General features: G+C 47.6%; 1 protein-coding gene across 1 annotated transcript; it reads right to left on the reverse strand.

Moving 5' to 3' along the window:
• Positions 1 to 821: 821 nt before the first annotated feature.
• Positions 822 to 14,446, reverse strand: LOC136477230 (uncharacterized protein At1g66480-like). Its single transcript, XM_066475332.1, has 2 exons — positions 13,544 to 14,446; positions 822 to 1,191 (listed from the first exon to the last, which is right to left on the reverse strand). The coding sequence occupies exons 1-2, from the start codon at positions 14,255 to 14,257 to the stop codon at positions 1,144 to 1,146; spliced, it is 762 nt and encodes a 253-aa protein (XP_066331429.1). The 5' UTR covers positions 14,258 to 14,446; the 3' UTR covers positions 822 to 1,143.
• Positions 14,447 to 20,144: the final 5,698 nt, after the last annotated feature.

The raw sequence follows: 20,144 nt of genomic DNA on the forward strand, positions 1-20,144 counted from the left end.
GGATAGTTGGCTATACAAATTTTCTGCCCCGAAAACTCGAAGGAGAGGGGGCAAATGTTATCAGAATCTCCCATTCAGATCGAATTGATGTCATTCATGACGCCACTGTACAGTAATCAGTAAAGCGTTTCAGATCCCACACTTAGAGTTTGATTTATGCATGTTACACTTACCCCGCCGGGTCGAAGCTGTCATGAAGATGAAAGGCATGCAGAGGACGATGCGCACTTGGGAAAAAGAGACTGCGAAAAGGCCGCAGGTGGGTTCATTCCATGATCTATCGCACTCGCTAGGCTAGGCATCGATCGCCATACCTTGATTTTCAAGAAATTTTTACCCCTGTAAATACTCTGTACCATGGATATATTAAGGAAGATGTCTCAACCGGCAGCCTGGGGAAGAATAACAGTAGCTATTACGACGTTCTCTTGGGCTATTGGCCTACTGATCACGTATATGGGACCTTTTGGTTCATTGGCTGGTCTTATCCTTGGCCTGCTGGCTGCGGGAGCCTTCAGTTCAGACTTCAGAGTTTCCTTTCTGTACGATGAATCCACGATTCAACTTACCGCAATACCGCTCGGCCGCAGTCCGCTCGACGGTTCGTGTCCCCGCAGACTGTGCCGCCGCTCAATCAGATTAGGATCAGGCGATCATCGCGATCGCGAGCGTCACTGGGCGTCGTCGACGACCTAGCCTGCTACTGCGTTTCGCCGTTTCCTTAGGGCAGACTGAGAAAGTTAGCGTCGGTGAGTTATCGATTTTTACTTATAGTAGATGACGATCATAATATATTATATGTGTATGTGTATAAACCAATATACTGAGAAATCTTTGATATCTATGTTATCGATTTCGCCACACCTTAATTTTTTTCCGTCCTCCGCCACTGCGCACGAGAGGAGACCACACACTAGAGAGTACGTACAGACAGAATGAAGCCCGGGAGACAGGAAGGCATCAATTCACATGCAGCTTCTCATGTTCCCGGCCGGCCTGACGCTTAATTTACACACAGCTCTCTTTTGGTAGCTTCAGGCATCGAATTTGAGGCTTCGTAGGGAGACTGCTAGCCGCGACGATCGGAGTGGGATCCCGGCCAGTCGTCGTCCTAGAATCATATCGGCCGGCGATGATGAGAATTCAGAAGCCGATGATCTCGTCCGGCACCGTCACGAACCTCGCCCGTTTCTGAAAGGAACCAAGAGGAAAAGAAAAAGGAAGTTGTTAGTTGCTTACATTGTCAGCTAATAATAGCGACGGTTTCATATCACTTTTGGAAAAGAGAAGGCGAGAAAAAGGTTGAGGCGCTGTTGTAAATTTGCATTGTATGTGCGGTGTTGACTCCTCTATCCGGCCGGCCGGCCGGCTGTAGCACACTACTGAACTGTGCGGCTGCAGCAGCAGGTCTTGCTGCGTGATGAGTTGCTTGCTTCAAGTGAAGGCCACTGGTAGTAGTAGCAGCTAGCAGTTCTCGGTGGTGCTCTTTCCCATTGACTCTCTCTCTCTCTCTCCCTTTTCCACCGAAAGGGGAAGGCTTGCTGCCTGCATGCATGATTGTCCGGCCTGCCGCCTACCGGGCTGACTGACCGACGGAGTAAATACAACGATCGATGGATAAGGGAGAAACAGATGCGGTTTCTACTGCATAAGAAATCATAGAAACTACCTTTTACAGTGGAGATGTCTTTGTGTAATAATTATTTTCTCTTTCTCTCTCCCAACTCTATCTTCTTTTTTCAATAGGAGTGTGGCATGAGCCCTCTAAAAACTGGTGGTTTCTCCCTAATGGTGATTTCATGGTTTCTTAGTGCATTGGGTCAAGAGAAGACCTGATTTCTTCATGAGGAAACCATTTCTAGGATTTTTGCTCTCTTTCTTCATTAATTACGTTGCCATGTCAATATTTTGCCTACGTGGCAAGTCATTTAATGAGGATAGAAACCATCATCAATACACCATTGGGACTGCCCTAAGATAGATACCCCATGCGTACGTGGTGGCCGCCGGTACTAATAAAATCTGAATATCTCTACATGTCAACGAGTTGTTGAAGCTAGCCTTGACGGAGCCCGCGATTGTAATTAAATGTTAGTTGATCTCCACCAATAGGCCCAACGGTCTATTGGGCCCTTGTATCTGCTCCCTGATCAGGGGAGCCCAACCCTAACTGGTTGGTGGGCCCCTGTCGCACAGCACATACAAATAGAGAAAGTGGGGGATTGGGGCTCGTGGCACGAGGTTCGCTGTGAGCCGCCACACCCACCTACAGTAACCCTAAACCGATCTAAAGACCGTGCTGCCAGCGACGGGATGTGCCCACCGATGACCGCCGTCGCCTCTGCAAGGTCTCCACAGAGCCACTGGACTTCGCGGCATCGCCACCACGACGTCTACAACGCCGCGGTACCGGCATCCTACGTTGCTGCGGTGCTACTGAGCCAAGGCGAGTAGAGAAGCCCTAAAGGAGAGGTCTATCCCGATCTACGGGTTACACAGAAAGGTACACACCATCGATCCTAACAATGGTATTAGAGCCGGTTGCCTCTGTGTAATCCTAACCCTAACTAGGTAAAAGCAAAGAAAAGGGACCGAGGGTGGCGAATGTCACTGGAACCCGGTCACCACCGCCTCTGCGTGGGGGAAAGAAGCCGCACCGTTCGACGGCGCACGACAAAAGTAAAGAAACGAACAGATCCAGTTCAGATCTAAGGAAAGAAGAAGAGTGGGTTCGGATTTGGCCGAACCCTAAGAACAGATTCGGATGGTAGATCCAAAGACAAATCAGAGAAGGGGAAAAGGGGAGGGTCGGATTCCGAACCCTAGATCTAAATCCTTGTTCGGATAAGAGAAAAGCAGACCCAAATCCGAAGAGGGGAAAGGGGATAATCTGTTCTCTGAGCCCAGTTCTTGAATCGGGTTCAACCGAATCCTAACCCTAGATCCCCTTTTCGGGTAAACAAGGGAAAAGAAAAGAAAGGAAATTCAAACGAAAAGAAAAGAACAAAGAAAAGGGGTCGGCACACGAACCCTAACCCCAATCGGTCAAACAAAGAAAAGCAAACAAGATACAGATCTGATTGGGGAAGAAGAGAAAAAGAAGGGTCGGAACCCTAACCCTAACCCTAACCCTAGTTTCCCATTCGGATGAACTCGAAAAGAAAAGGAAGAAGAACAGTGAACCCATTTCGGATGAACTAACCCGCGCAAACAGCTTGGGGAAGAAGAAAAGGAAGGGCCCTCGGCAAGCCCTCGGCACTCGAACCCTAACCCACGAGAGGATTCGGATGAACCCCGAAAAGAAAAGAAATGAAAAGAAACCCAAATCGGTTCAATCCGAGAACCAAAAGAAAATGAAAGAAGAGGGATTCGGCTTAGACCAACTCAAATCCGAAGGGGAAGATCCAAACCCTAACCAGTTCAAAAAAGAGGAATCTCCTCTTTTGTCATCAAGAGAAAAACCGAATCGGTCGAATCAAAAGAAAGAAAAGGAATCAAAGTAACCCTAATCCCCACCTCCGGTACGGAAAAGAGAAGATCAATCCAAATTAGAGAAAGAGAAAGGGAAAGGGGAAGGGACAAACCTCGCCGTGCGGATGGCCCTTCGCCGGCGTGGGAAAAGAAAGAACACGTCGGGCGTCGGGAAAACCTTTCGCCGGCGCAGGAGAAGATGGGCACCGCAGCCAGGCCGCTCGACGGCGGCGTGCTCACCCGTTGGGGAGCACGCGCGCCAGCGAGGGGGCCAGCGACGGCGCCATGGCCGCCTCGCTCCATCGCCTGGCTCGCCTTGCTCGCTCTCGCTCGTTGTCCTCTCGGTCTTGCGCTGCGCTGAGAAAAGAGCGGCGACAGAGAGAGAACGAAGAGAGAGAGAGAGAGCAGCGAGGAGAATGAACTAGGGTTTCTGAGGAACCCGGCCGCGGCGGGTTTTGACATCCCGAAACGCGCGGGCGAGCCGTCGATCAGATTGAACGGCTGCAAATGATCGGGTCGACCCGCGGCCCAGGCGGGCAAGCGCACCAGCGCGGCTTTGTCGGCCCAGGCCCAGGTTGCGGCCTGGGTGCGGCAGCGCACGCGAAGAATAGCTGGGCCGGGCTGGTTTTGCTAGCCGGGCCAAAAGTACAGTGATCAATTTGAGTCATTTTTCTTTCGTTTTTCATTTTCCAGTAAAGGTTTTATTTCCTGGAAAATTGAAAATACAAATTGGCTCAAAAGAAAATATAGAAAAGATATTTTTTCCCTATGGGTAAAATTCAAGAAATTGAGTATACGTTTTCCGCTGCTAAAGAAAAAGTATATTCTTCAGTGTTTTTGAACCGACGTGATATTTAACTGGAGAAAAAGAAAGTTTTTCCAGTAAATGTTTATTTCCTAGAAATTGATTAATGGATTAAAGAAAATAGAAAAAGCAATTTTCCCTGTGGGTAAAATTCAAGGAAAAGAGAGTTTTTCCACAACTAAAGAAATTATTGATTCTCCAGTTATTTTGAACCAATGTGGTATTTAATTGAAGAAAAAGAGTTTAGATATGATTATGATGTTGTTGTTTTCTGACCAACGTTGTTAATAACAATATCGTAATGTTAATGATTTATGCATTAATTCTACTTCTGCCCAACGGTGATGTAGAATTAGTGTATAAGAACATATGTTAATTTTAATGATTTATGCATTAATTCTACTTCTGCCCAATGGTGATGTAGAATTAGTGTGTAAGAACAGTTGTGAAAGTTAAAGATTTATGCATTAATTCTATTTCTGCCCAACGATGATGTAGAATTAGTGTATAAGAATAATTATATGTTTTGATTTTGACCAACGTTGTAGAATTAGTGTATAAGAATAATTATATGTTTTGATTTTGACCAACGTTGGAATCAAGGCATGCAAATGGTGTTATTTTTATGTTAAGAAAAGTTTTGATCTGGTTTTCATCTTGTCTAAGGTGGACTAGGTAGTCACCTCACCGTGTTCCACTGTGATTGTGGCACCGGTGAGGGAGACAAAAAGAGAATGATGCCACTTGGGAAACTAAAGAAAGAGATTTTGAATCCCAAAAGATATCCTATGGCTTTTGAGCATAGTTAGTGGGTCACTGCAAACAAGAAATATTTGGCTATGATAAAGAATATGATTCAACCTGCAATTGTGGGCTCAATCCCAGAATGTGACACGGTCACCGAGTATCCCGATAGAATAAAGAGTCAGTTCACTGGCTCTTCAAAGACATATGCCACTTAGCTGATAAAGGAGCTGGTCACAGAGTGTTAATATGGAAAAGGTGGCATAAGAGAGCTTACGATGCGTTGTCGAAATTATGGCACTGTCGTTTAGGCCATATTTCGAGGGGGAGAATAGAAAGACAAGTTAAGAATGATATTCTTCCTCCATTAGAGCTCTCAGATTAAGTTCAATGCAGGGAATGCATAAAAGAAAAGTATGTAAATTAGATTAAGAAAGATGGCAAACGAAGCACAGGAATTTTATAGATTATTCACACAGATATCTGTGGTCAACTTTCCTGTAAAGAGTGTGGATGGTTATGATCCGTTCATAACATTCACAGATGATTACTCCCATTATGGCTATATTTATCCAATCAAAGAAAGAAAAGATGTATTGGATAAATTTAAGATATTAAAGATTAAGATAGTCAGGTCTGACCGTGGGGGAGTACTACGGGTCGGCATACCCTAAAAGAATGGCAAAGTAGCCCAGTATTCTACACCGGGCGAACCTCAGCAGAATAGAGTAGCTAAAAGAATCAATCGCACCCTGATGGATATGGTGGGCAGTATGATAAGTTACTCCACCTTACAGTTGAGCCTATAAATGGAGGCGTTAAAACTGCCACTCATATTCTCAATAGAGTATCAAGAAAGTCGGTGCCAAAAACACCGTATGAGTTGTGGACAGAAAGAGTACCCTCGCTAAACCACTTTCGTGAATGTGGGGAGCCCTGCTGAGGCTAAAGTGTTTAACCCAAACATTGGAAAGTTATATCCCAAAACAGTAAGTTGCCATTTATTTGGCTACACAGAAAAGTCAGAAGGTTTTCATTTTCTACTGTCCAGAAAGACATACAAAGTTAGTGGAAATAAGACACGCTGTCTTCCTAGAGGATGAATTGATGAGGGAGAGCATGGTAGCTCAAGAAATTAACCTTGAAGTGAAGCGGGTGTATGCGCCCACTCCAATGATTCATAAGCCAATTTTCTCACTACCTGTTGTCGCTGCACCGACAGTGCTAGATATTATGGTGCCAGCACCTGTTGTTATCCCACCTGTGGCAACAATGAATGACGATGAGGAACCTGTTCTTCAGGATTCTATAGAACCTATTACCACACATGAGGGGGAGCAACAACAACCTCAAATAGAAGATGTGCCAAATGTGAAGGCCCCTAGTAGGTCTCAAAGAGTTAGAAAATCAGCTATTTCTGTTGATTATGAAGTGTATAACACTAAGGAATTTCAAATGGAGGATGATCCCACCTCATTTGAAGAAACCATGAGAAGTGATCATTCATCAAAATGGCTTGAGGCCATGGAAGATGAAATGAAATCGATGAATGCCAATAAAGTTTGGGATTTAGAAATAATTCCTAAAGGAGCCAAAACAGTAGGCTGTAAATGGGTCTACAGAACAAAACTTGACTCTCAAGGGAATATAGAGATATATAAAGCAAGACTTATGGCAAAAGGCTTTATGCAAAGAGAAAGAATTGATTACAATGAGACCTTTTCTCCAGTCTCATGTAAAGTTTCCTTCAGAATCATAATGGCATTAGTGGCACATTACGATTGAGAATTACATCAGATGGATGTAAAGACGGCATTTCTCAACGGAGACTTAGAGAAAAATGTTTACATGGCACAACCGAAAGGTTTTGTCATGGAAGGAAAAGAACAAATGAGATGCTGCCTAAAGAAATCCATTTATGGATTAAAGCAAGCTTCAAGACAGTGGTACTTGAAGTTTGATCAGTCAATAAAGAATTTTTGGTTTTAAAAGAGAACGTAGAGGACAATTGTGTCTATGTAAAGTTTAAGAATGGGAAGTTTATCTTCTTTGTCCTATATGTGAATGATATCTTACTTGCTAGTAGTGATGTCAGTCTACTACAGGAGACAAAGAAGTTTTGTCCTCAAAACTTGATATGAAAGATCTTGACGAAGCCTCGTTCGTTCTAGGGATCGAGATTCACCGAGATAGAAGAAAAAAGGGTATAATGACTGTCACAAAAGGCATACATAGGAAAGATCTTAAAGAAATTCAGTATGCACAAATGTAGTCCCTCACCTGCTCCTATAGTTAAGGACGACAGATATGGGGATTTTAAATGCCCTAGGAACCAATATGAGCTCAATCGATAAAGTGAAAGTGGTTCCATATGCTTCAGCTGTCGGAAGCTTGCAACATGCTCAAGTATGTACGCGCTCTGACTTGGCATTTGTTATCGGGTTTTACTTGGCAGATTCCAGAGCAATTCTGGAATAGAACATTGAAATTAGTAAAGAAAGTCTTGCATTATTTGCAAGGAACGAAAGGCCTTATGATGACATATAGAAGATCTGATTCACTCCACATGGTGGGATATTCAGATTCTGATTATGCGAGAGTGAATGCATATCCAGACGTGAATTTTCTATCATCTCGCAAAGGGGAGCTATTTCATGAAAAAGCTCAAAGCAAACTGTCACTACATCGTCCACAAGGTATGACAGTTTGTAGCGTGTTATGAGGCAACGGGCAGGTAAACTAACTAACAAAGTTCATACCTGGTTTGAAGGTGGTTGACGATATCTATAGACCACTAAAGTAATACTGCAATTATAATCTGGCAATTAAGCCTGGATAACGAGCCGGCTCGGCTCGTTTGGGCTCGGCTCGTTCTGGCTCGTTAAGATAACGAGCTAGCTCGGCTCGGCTCGTTATCCTAACGAGCCAGAAAGCCAGCTCGGCTCGGCTCGTTAAAAGCTCGAGCTGGCTCGTTAAGCTCGCGAGTCAGGTATAAAAAATACACAAAATATAATATTTGCATTTATCTAAAATTTAAGAATAATAATAACACACAAGAAATGCATCTAGACCAGTTACCAGTCAATTTATAGGGTCTAGACCAGTTACCAGTCAATTGTAAAGTGCAAGACATGAAGTAATACAAAAACTAATACAAGTTTTGATACTTTTTTTCCTGGAAGCTTGGCTCGTTTAGCTCGCGAGCGGCTCACGAGCTGGCTCGAGTTGGCTCGTTATAGCTAACGAGCTAAAATCTTGGCTCGGCTCGGCTCGTTATCATAACGAGCCGAGCCGAGCCGAGTCGAGCCAGCCACGAGCCGAGCGAGTTAACGAGCTTCGAGTTTTTCGTCCAGCCTTACTGGCAATACAGGATGCTCACAACATAAGTCAAGTGGTGCTGCCAAACACATTGACATAGAGTATTATATTGTGAAAGATAAAGTCCGGGATCAAGTCATAAGTCTTGAGCATATAAGTACAGAAAGGATGCTCGCGGATCCGCTTATAAAAGGCTTACCACCCAACATGTTCAGAGGACATGGTGTTCAGAGAACATGTAGCTACCATAGGTTTAAGGAAAAGCCTATAAAATTCCTGGACAAAAGAAGGCCCAAAAGATAAGTATCTATTTCAGAACAGAGTAGTGAGTTGTAGCTGTTAAGTCTATCGGCAATGGACCGTGACGATGAGACATGCTCTATGAGCTAATCTGTAATGGAATGAACAAAAGTAAATGATATGAAAGTGAAAGATGGAATAAGATAAGGGGAAGAATGTTAGTTGATCTCCACCAATAGGCCCAACGGCCTATTGGGCCCTTGTATCTGCTCCCTGATCGGGGGAGTCCAACCCTAACTGGTTGGTGGGCCCCTGTCGCACAGCACATACAAATAGAGAAAGTGGGGGATCGGGGCTCGTGGCACGAGGTTCGCCGTGAGTCGCCACACCCACCTACAGTAACCCTAAACCGATCTAAAGACCATGCTGCCAGCGACGGGATGTGCCCACCGATGACCGCCGTCGCCTCTGCAAGGTCTCCACAGAGCCACTGGACTTCGCGGCATCGCCACCACGACGCCTACAACGCCGCGGTACCGGCGTCCTACGTTGCTGCGGTGCTACTGAGCCAGGGCGAGTAGAGAAGCCCTAAAGGAGAGGTTTAACCCGATCTACGGGTTACACAGAAAGGTACACATCATCGATCCTAACATTAATTACACATATGCAATTGAGATATGTTTTTGAAACACCACCTTGAGATATGAGCACACGAGATCCATGCATATCTTGATCGATCGAGATCTGTACCTTAACTAGCAGGTACAACCGAGTTCGTTTCAGAATCTTACCACATGCATATGCATGGCGGCATCGGATCACACTAGGTGGGAGTGGTAGGAGTAGTACATTAGGACGTACGACGATCGACGTACCTTGCTCGTTGACCTTCAGATTGCATGCTTCGTTAATTGGTGAGCTAGTTTCTACTACTACTCTATGCGCTATAGTATATATATATGCAGTAATTAATTAACAACCCTACGACCCGGCCTCTCCTACGTGCAAGCTCAGCCTTACCAAACACCACCTTGAAATATGCTCCCACAGCTAAGCTAAACAATTTGTCATGAAGCTTTCTGAAAGTCTGGTTCTGAATGCATTGGACTTGCATGCTGACCTGTTAGCTAGCCCGATCGGACACCGGATCGAGCACACTTAACAGCTCGTAATCAATTATTAGACAGCGCCCCATGAAGCAGCATCAGCGCACCTAACAGGTAGACTGAGCGACCACTCTCTCTCCATGGGGTACTAGAAGTGTGCTCACATCCATCGCCTAATAAACCCTTCTCCTTCTGCTACTGGACACCACACCACTCCACTGTACCATGCACACACGCCACACGCATCTTTTATTTTCCTTTCCTCGCCTTAATAATTTCCCTGTGCACGCACGCTGCCGCTGGATGCCAGCCAGCGTATATTACTTACTGGCCCGCTCGGAGGAATTTTGGAGGAATCTAAAGAAATTTGTGAGAGAAAAATACTGTTCCGGATAAAAAAAGAAGTGGATCAAGCCGGATTTAAGAGCACGTGAACAGGGCTACTGTATAGTAGGAGTATTTGTTACAGGAGGATATTGTACTATCCTGGATCGGAGTACGCACTGCTCCCTCCGCCCCAAATTAAATATCGTTTTGGGTGTTCGTCCCGTAAGTTTGACTAGATTTGTAGAAAAATACGTGCAATATTTTTATATCTAAATAAATTTATTATGAAAATAGATTCAATGATCTATCTAACGATGTTAATTGTGTACCATAAATGTTAATATATTTTTATATAAAATTAGTCAAAGTTATTCCTCGGAAAGCGAGAACGACATTTATTTTTGGGACGGAGGGAGTACGTGCCCAGACATTCACAGACAGTTAACTAATTTTAATTAATAGAAGAATTCTGCTCCGATGATCCTCTTTAAATAATTTGCACGGATCTTAAAGCAGTAGGGTGATTAATTATTATTAATTTCGTCTTGGATCTGAATTGAGCCGGCCCTATCCGTGCCCAAAGGAAGCCCAGCCCCTCGCGCACCAAAGCCTAGGTTCACGCAGTCAGCCAGTCACGCGACTCCGGTCATTTGTCGTAGGAACGGGAGGGCGGAAGCCGAATGGCCGCGGCACCGGTGGTCGGACGTTCGCGGCACGAGTGGTCGAGCGGCCTTCAGTGCCTCGCATCCCCCGCTCTATCGCTGGTCTCGTAGTGCTGGCGGCAGACAGAGCTGACGATGATGGTGGCACTTTGGCCCAGACGGGACGGACGGTGCCACCTACGGCGGCAGACAGGACGGGACGAGCGGCATCGGCGGCGAACCGACGGGCTAAGGGGGCACCAACCAGCGACCGAGGCCAATCGCTATCGCCATCCACGTGGTACTTCCGCAGCGCAGCGGCCTGCCAGAGAACGTGTCTGTCCGATCCATCATTTGGAGTTGCCTTTGGTATAAATGTCCATGCAGGCCGAGGCACGACAGCACAGCAGGAAGCACATATTTTTAGCCCGACACGAGCACGGTATGACCCAGTGACATGTGGGCCCAGACTGGTCCGGCCCAAGGCAGCAGGCCGTGCCTGGGCCGCTGCTCAGGGCCATGGGCTGGCCCGGCACGACTCGGCCTGAGTCAGCTGGTCCGACAGCGGCCCCGCCACTCCCTCTCCCTCGGCCCCTCCTCACTCCGTTCCTCCCCTCCCTCTCGGCCTCCCCGCGGCCCAGCGTGCTGCGCGGCCCAGCCGCAGCGCCTGTCCGTCCGCATCCCTGCCTCCCCCTCACCTCATCATATATAAACTTACATCGTGGCCGCGGCGGTTCACACCCGAAAACCCTAGCTCATTTCACTCGCTCGCCTGTCGCCTCGCCTCGCTGCTCTCGCCTCGCAGTCTCGCTCTCGGATTCGTCCTCCCCGACTCTGGTGAGGTGACCTCGACGATCCGCCTATCGCCGGCGAGCAGCTCCCTACTCCTCCTAACCGATCCCCTCCCTGCTCCCTCTCCACCTCTCCCTTCTCCCTATCCCTATCTCCCCTCTAGATCTCGGTGACTGTGAGTTCATGTCCCGTCTGCCCCTCCTCCGCCACTCGCCGTCCTTTTAACCGGTGTGTCGTCTTCTCTTGGTGTCCCTCATCTTCTCCGACACCGGACTCCGGTTGCGCAGGTACATCCCTAATCTTAACCCCAACCCTAACCTCGCCTGCCGCCGGCGAGCAACTCCCTACTACTAAGTCCTACCTGATCCCCTCCCTGCTCCCTCTCCATCTCTCCCTTCTCCATATCTCTATCTCCCCTCTAGATCTGGGTGATTATGTGAGTTCGTGTCCCCGTGTGCCCCTCCTCCGCCGCTTGCCGTCCTTCTAACCTTACTGTCATCTTCTCTGGGTGGCCCTCGTCTTCTCTGGCACCGGGCTCCGGTTGCGCAGGTGCATCCCTAACCCTAACCCTAACCCTAACCCTAACCCTAACCCTCCTCTTCTTCCATTGATGAATGGTTTGTGATATATTCTAATGTACTGTTTTCCTCCTCCATGTCTTTACGTAGGTCGGTAGCCGATGCGTCGTCCTCTAGCTGTGGCATAGAGCGACCAAGGCTGCCCCGCGCACCGTTGAGGAACGGTGCTAGAGAGCCCTCCGTGGTCGAGGGCGCCATGGCTGGTGCTGATGACGAGATCGTCTAGCCGCTCACCGGCAACGACGATCTCATCGCGGCAGGCCTGGCACCTGAGGACGACGACGACACCCAAGAGGACGCGGCTGCCTTGTTCGGTCTGGACGGCGGCGATGGTGAAGGGGCGACAGCGACTGGGACCCCGGTCTACTCCAACAGCTCAACTCCATCTGTTGCTGGTACTGGTACCTCTTTCTGGAATTGTTGTTGCTAAGCGTAAATCTGCTGTGTGGGCTGATTTTGATGAGATCTATGAGACTATGAATGGTAGGAAAATCTGCACTAAAGCTACATGTAAAATGTGTAAGCATACTTTACCTAGAAAGGTTTTTAATAAGACAGCATTGCACAAACAGCTCATTTATCTTATCTCCTTTGCTGCGTTTTGTTTTGTTGGCTTGGATTTGGTCATTTGGAGTTTGCTAAGTTCTTGACTGTGTGTGATCAGTTTGTGGCTGAGAAGAATTTGTGACCAGTTTGACAGTTTGTGAATCTGTGATCAGTTTTACAGTTTGTGACTTAGAAATTTTTGACTTGTGAATTGAGATTTTGAAATTTGAATGAACGAATATGTGCTAACTGTTAGATGAGAAGAATTTTGAGGTGACTTACGATCGCTGGGCCTTAGGCTGTCCCGGCCCGCAGTTCTGGCCGTGCTTCCCGGGCCAGCACGGCACGAATTTCGGCCTGTAGGGCCGTGCTTGGGCCGAAGGCCAGACACGACGCCTGGAGGGGCACGGCACGGGAGGCACGACCACCTGTGGGCCGTGCTTGGCCCGGGCCCGTGCCGAGTCGGGCCGGGCCGGCCCGTTGGCCAGCCTTTGGGCTTCCAAGTCGAATTGTGGAACGTTCAGCTACAGCTTGGGATCAGATAGCAGCTTATGATCTCTAGAGATTCAAGCATGGCAAGATCAACGTGGCATCCTGGAAGGCGTGGCTTCTACACGAAGTGATGAGGCTACTAAGGTTCTGAAAATGTGAACTTGTATCTCTGAAAATGGGAGATGAGAGATCGTGAGGAATCTTGGCTGTGGTACACGGAGGGTTGGGTTTTCTTTGGGCACGATAGGATCCGCCGGCCGGCCCAATCCAGATCCCAAACAAAATTAATTATAATTAATCACCCCGCTTTAAGATTTGTGCAATTTGTAAAAGAGGACCACCGGAGCAAAACTCTTAATATAATTAGCCTGACATGCATGCTAGCTTTCCACTGATATTGCCTAGTTAACTTATGTATGTACTCCTACGAATATTAAGAAAATTAAGTTGATTCAGAGGAGTATGAAAGGCATGATGACGCACCTCTTTCTTGCCGGTTGCCGCGGGCTTGCTGTCATCGAAATCCTTGCGCGATGAGCTCATCGCCGACGAGTTGCTGATCGCCGGCAGCAGCGGCGGCGCCACGGGCACGGGCACTGGCACGACGAGGGGCGTGGCAGGCGCGGACCGGTGGTGCCGGCGCTGCTGGTCCCGGGCGACGCAGAGCTGCATGATCTTCTCTGCTGCGTCGGCGGCGTCGCGGCTCTCCTTGACGAGCCGCTGGACGTCGGCCTTGGGGAGCCGCACCCGCAGGCGCACGCCGCCGCCGCCGCCGCCGCCGCCACCGGCTACGGCCTCGACGGACGACGCGGGGGACGCCAGCACCGACGCCGCCACGTCGGACGCCGACCGCCGCGCCAGCATCAGGCTCTCCAGCCGCTCCCCGGCCTGGAGCGCGCCGGACCACGTGCGCTGGGGCGGCGGGCGGCGGCGCGCCGAGGAGGAGGAGGAGGAGGACGACAGGCTGGGCAGGTCGACGAGGAAGTAGAGCTTCCCGGGCTTGAGCGGCGCGTCCGGGTCGAGCGGGCGCGCGCGCACGCCCAGGCGCCGCACCTCCTCCGACTCCAGCAGGTGGTGGTGGCCCGGGTGGTCGCGCAGCGCGTCCCCGGCCGCGGCCGGGGGGCGGTACTTGTACGTGGCGCCGTCCACCGTCATCACCCGCGCCCTCCGCCGCTTCCCGCCAATGGAGTTGCCCATGGTTGATTCTCTGTCTGTCTATGATCGAGCTAGGCTCCTAGCTAGCGGCTAGCGCTCGTGCTCTGCTCTCGATCCGGAAGTTGGTTGGCGAAGGAAGCTGGAAGGTGTGAGGCGAGGAGGCAGCGGAGCGATATAAAAGCCCGACGGCATGTGATGTGAGTGAGCATGTGACGAGCAAGTCAATCCTTATAACGACTTACTTTAATCGCTTGCAAATCCCTCCTTAACTACAACTAGCTACTAAGAGCATGCGTAATGTAGCGATTGGTGTCATTGGTTAGCGTGGCATGTTCCAACGTGTGTAGGGTTGCAAATTATTGCGTTCGCGGTCGATGCACAGTGGGGCAAACAGTGTCTCGGACGAAAAATTTTGCAAGGCCATGTGAGGATCGCAATCGGAGGGCGATCTTATGGGCCATGTGATGCGACCTTCTAGAGCGTCTCCAGAAAATTTTTGCAAGTGCCCAAGTGGCCGCCTGGGAATACCATCCGTCCGTATTCAACACTGTAGGTGCCCATTGGCGATCAGCTATAGTATGATCTTGCAGTCTTTACTCTCTCCAGCAACTAGTGCTACACTCACTAAATCACGTCATTTTATTTATGACAAGATTTAGTAAAAAAAAAACATATTGTTTAGGACAAGGTTTGCTTAAAACTTAAAGACTACATACATCATCATTTTAAAGATCTTTTAGTTTTGAGACATGCAAGATATATTAGTAAATTCGTATTTAAAATGTTTAAAATTTTAAGGATTGTATGAATGTTATTCTAATTGTAGTCCCTCAGTCTAGGAATGTAACTAAGTCGCATTTTGATTGAAGAAATTCATACAAAATAGTTTTCGACCATTGATTTATTGTCTTACATCATGCTAACGATTACAAAAAAAAAATTCAATACCATCTTAGAGGTACACTTTGGATACAAATACATTATGTATGATGCAAGTTTATGCCCTAAACATGCATAGAATTTGACTAACGATTGCTAAAATTGGTAAAATTCGAATTTTCCTAGTCAAAATATGGTTTTAGATTCTTGGAGGGACAAAGTACATGACATTAGTGGTCAAAGACATGCATCGTACACTGTGCAAAACCAAATTAAATGTGACAAATATTTTTGTTCGGAGGTAGCAGATAATTAACGGTGTTGTTGGACTTACAGTTTTTTTAACTTGGAACACTATTATTTCTTATTATAGTGTAATTTAAATATCTAATAAGTACTACTAATGATCGAGATTATGAAAGCATCTTTCAAGGAAAATCAACAAATATATGTTTATATTTTGAAACTACATATTTGTAATTGTATTCACAATCCATATGTTGGAACAACAAATTTTCTTGGATTTTGCTCAAATGGTGAAGGATTTATTTATTGGACGCGACTAGGGAGAGAGCTCTCCCGATAACGATAAGTCAAGGGCCCCGACAACAACAGCTACCCCATCATCCCTGCCACCCATGTGCCTTATATCCTCTCCCACGACAAAAAAAACTCTCGCTCACACTAACGTTCGTCGTGATTGGGTCTTGAAGAGTCGCCAAACGCATCAGCATGGATATGCCGCTGCCGCTGCGGCTCATGACCACAGCCGACCCTACTCCCTTGTTGGCGTTCGAGATGATTACCATCAACGCCCTCACTAGCAGCGTCTCCCTCTTTGGCTCCAGTGACGCCGCCACTCAGGACCACAGCTAGTCGTAAAAATCACTGGCTACCCGTTGAAGTATCAACGCCCTCGTTGCCAGCGTCTTCTCCTTGATCCAGTGGTGTCATCTCCAGTCGAGTCATTGCCCACTACCAAGGCCAACTCTAATCCCTCAATGGGAACAACGACGACTATGATCAACGTCGTTACCCATTTAAACCGTTCACTGGTTGTATCCCTCCACCACAATGCACCAGCCACCTCATCGTCCTAGCTACCCACCACCACCGCCGGGTTGCCCGCCATCCCCTGGCATCCCTCTAAATCCAGAAGCCTCAGATCCCCTACCCAACCTGATACCCTCGAACCCTAACCTCCTAAAACTTATTTTAACCAGATCAAACTCGTTGGAGTTTTTTTTATAACTACTCGTTGGAGTTGGTGAAGGTGGCTAGAGAAGGAGGTGCTAACTGGTATAGAAGATGGTCGCCAAAGATGGGTTTGTCTTCAATGGATCTTACTTTTGTCCTTCTTCCTTCTTACATCTATTTTCATCCTATTTTTGTTTTTATTTTTTGATATAAACAACTTTGACAATTGCTTGTTTGTTTAATCGAGAGTCCTCTCCGTCATAATTTCCTAGATAAATACTTTGAGTACTATTGATGGTTCAAGCTTTTTAAGGTTTATAAGTGTATTTTAGTTTAATAAACGTCATTATATGTTTGTGTCTGATGGAATAAACAGTTACCTACTTAGCTAGTACCTGTAATTGTTATTCCGTACTGTATAGGGCCCTATGGCGACCTCATTGGTTGAGGTCTATGCAGGGGCGGACCCACAGAGTATGCCGGGTGGGCCACGGCATAACCTGGGGGAGATTTTTTTTACAATTTAGTCATTTTTTGAAAGTTTCTCACAAATAGACCCCTGGCGGAAAGAATTCAGAAAATAGACCTTAGCTCGGCGCCATTGATGCTGGCGCCTACTTCGGCGCCAGCGTCTCTGGCGCCGAGCTCCTGGGCACGGAGGATGGCATGTCAGGGAGCTCGGCGCCAACGTTAATGGCGCTGAGCCTTTAATACCTACTGGGCCCGTGCCTTTCCTCTCTTCTTCTCCCTCTCTCGCCCTAGGATAGCCGCCGCCGCCCTCGCTCGCGTCGCCGCCCCCCGCCCCCCGCCCCGCGCCGCACCCCGAGGTTGCGCCGCCCCCCGTGCCGCCTCCACCGCCGACCTCGCCCCGCATTGCCACCGTCCAGCGCCGGCATGCGTCCCGCACCCGTCGAGCCAGACTCGCCGAGCGGAGCCCCAGGCATCCCGCGCCCGCCGCGCGCCATCGCTGTCGTCGGCCGCACCACCGTCGACCCCGCCACCCGCAGCGGTCGGCCGTGCGACCGCCGGTCCAGATCGTTGGCCTGACCCAAGCCCATCGTCCGCTGCAACTCCTTCAACGTCCGCGGAGCAGTCATTGGAAAGGTAAAAATTATGAATATGCAATGTACCTACTTAGTTGGCTTTTGTTATTTACTAGTTAATGTGATGACTCAGGTAGTTGATTTAGTTAGTGATCTAGTAAGATATATATATGTAGATAGATAGTAACATAGATACATAGGTTCATAGATATAGTTAGATAGCTACTTAGATATGTAGTTACATATTTAGTTAACTACATATGATCTTGCTATTTAGTGGGTACACTGTATATATATACGTAGTTATTATCTTGATTACTTAGTTTGTAGCTAGAAAGTACTTGTTAGGTACTATCTATCGTCTAATTTTGACTAAAGGACATGTGTTTCATTACGTATTTGAACTATATGGACAACCTAGTGACCATATATCATGGAGGCACCGTTGAAAGCGATCGCTATGGATATGTTGAGTTTCTTGATATGCAAAGCGTGCCTGTGCTATTCAATGATAGGCCTTCATTTAGTGAGATGGTTGCAAAGGCTCGAGAGGAGCTGCATTGCCTTGGAGATGATGACATTGCAGTTGATGGTGTATTGCACCTAGGTTCTCCTCCAAACATCTTCAGGCGAATGATCTCAATTGGTTGTGCGGATCAGTGGGAGAACTATGTGAGATCGGCTATGAAGAGCCAGCTGCAATGTTTGGACGTGGTTGTGCGTCGGGTGTTAGTTGATCCCATCTGTCATGGGTTTATCCCAGCAATGGATCATCATGCACACATCGACCCTCCCGTTTCGGAACCTTACCTGCATGTGCAGATTGCACCTACGGTTCCCGATGCTCAATCTGCCCCAATGCGGTATTTGTAGATGGTTGTCAGACTCATGTTTCCATGGCAGATCCTCCTTATGAGATCCCTTTGACATAGAATCATCCGAGTAAGTGTCTTAACCGCATAGTTTTTGGGAGCTTACCCCGTTCCTTACATCTATTTCTTTCATTCTTTCCTCATTTATGTACTGATGTTGTAGGAGATATTCCTGAGAATGTGGATGTGCCCCCTGTTGCTACGCAAGTGCACTTTGGAGATAGATTCCGTGGCTCCAATAGTGTTGAAATTATGCATGATTCGGAGCCATATGGGATGGCTAGGGCTCTTGATTCTGATGATGATTGCCCTGTTGGAGAGTTGATGGAGAGTGATGTTGAGATGATGAGGCGTATCTTTCCTGGCCGCCGTAATCCTAGAGTTCACGAGTTCAACGATCTTGCTCATTCCGATCAGGCGTTTGTAGAAGGATGTGATGATGAGCTCCTAGAAGCTCCTGAGGCCGGTCCTAACATGGGAATTAAGAATGGGAGGGTGTTCAATGACCTCCCTGCTTTGAAGAGGTGGTTGCAGGCTTTTGCAGTGATACAAAAGAGGCCTTATAGGGTATTGCATTCATATGCGGAGCACCGTTACACAGTTGTGTGTGACAAGGAACACTGCCCATGGAGGGTTTGTGCAAGGAAGCAACAGGTAACCGGAAAATGGAAGATCACAAAAGTTGTCGGGCCACACAATTGTGCTGACCATGAGCTGACATTGAGGCATCGGCAGTTGACATCTACCCTCATTGCCAAGCGGTTGATGGGAATTTTGCAGGGAGAACCCAACATGAAGGTGAGGACAATTATCAGGACCGTTGAGGCGTTGTATGGAGAATATGTGATAACTTATGGTAAAGCATGGAGGGCTAAGTAGCGAGCGTGGAAGATGATATATGGGGACTGGGAGGATGGGTATGAGCAGCTGCTAGTTCTTTTCAATGCAATCAAAGCGGTGAATCCAGGAATGCATTATGAGTACATCCCAAAACCTAATGCATAGAAGGATTGGAGGCAGATATTCTTTCGTGCCTTCTGGTGCTTCCCTTAGTGTGTCGAGGCCTTTAGGCACTGTCGTCCTGTCTTTTCCATTGATGGCACGTTCTTGATTAGCAAATACCAGGGCACACTTCTTATAGCCATATCCTATGACGCGAACAACAAGTTGGTTCCTTTGGCATTTGCTTTGGTTGAGAAGGAGAATAATGATAGTTGGGGATGGTTCTTGAGGCTAGTCCGGATACACATGGTTGGGCCTGGCAGGGAGGTTGGCGTCATATCTGATAGGCATCAGGGCATACTTAATGCCGTGCGAGAGCAGATAGAGGGGTATGCACCTTTGCACCATCGTTGGTGTACTCGGTACCTTGCCAAGAATCTACTCTGGAAGGATGGTGTCAAGGGTAACTTTGATCTATTCTAGGAGGCTGCTCGATAGCTTGAGGACAAATACTTTAAGGAAAAGTTGGAGCAGATCAGAACCGCATCAAATGCAGAAGGCAGACAATGGCTCACAGGTTTGATGAGGGATTTGGAGAAATGGACGAGAGCTCACAACGTCGGTGGATGGAGGTACGAGTTTCAGTGCAGCAACATGGCAGAGTCATTCAATAAGTTGCTATTGGGGATACGTGGTATGCCCATGAATGCAATCGTTCAATTCATCTTCTATAAGCTTATTACCTGGTTCAACGATAGACATGCCCATGCATTGCAGTTGCGGAGTGATGGAGAGATATGGGCTCCAAAACCAAAGGCACACCTAGAGAAGGCAAGAGAAAGGGCTAGCACACATGAGGTTGCATGCTTTGACCACGCCACAGGGACTTATTAGGTCGAGTATAGGGGCGGTACAACGCCCGACGGTGAGGTCTAAGAGTCAAGGATACATGTGGTTGTCCTCCAATATTTCAAGTGCACTTGTGGTAAACCAAGG

Source organism: Miscanthus floridulus, chromosome 8 (assembly GCF_019320115.1).
Source record: "Miscanthus floridulus cultivar M001 chromosome 8, ASM1932011v1, whole genome shotgun sequence".
NCBI lineage: Eukaryota > Viridiplantae > Streptophyta > Magnoliopsida > Poales > Poaceae > Miscanthus > Miscanthus floridulus.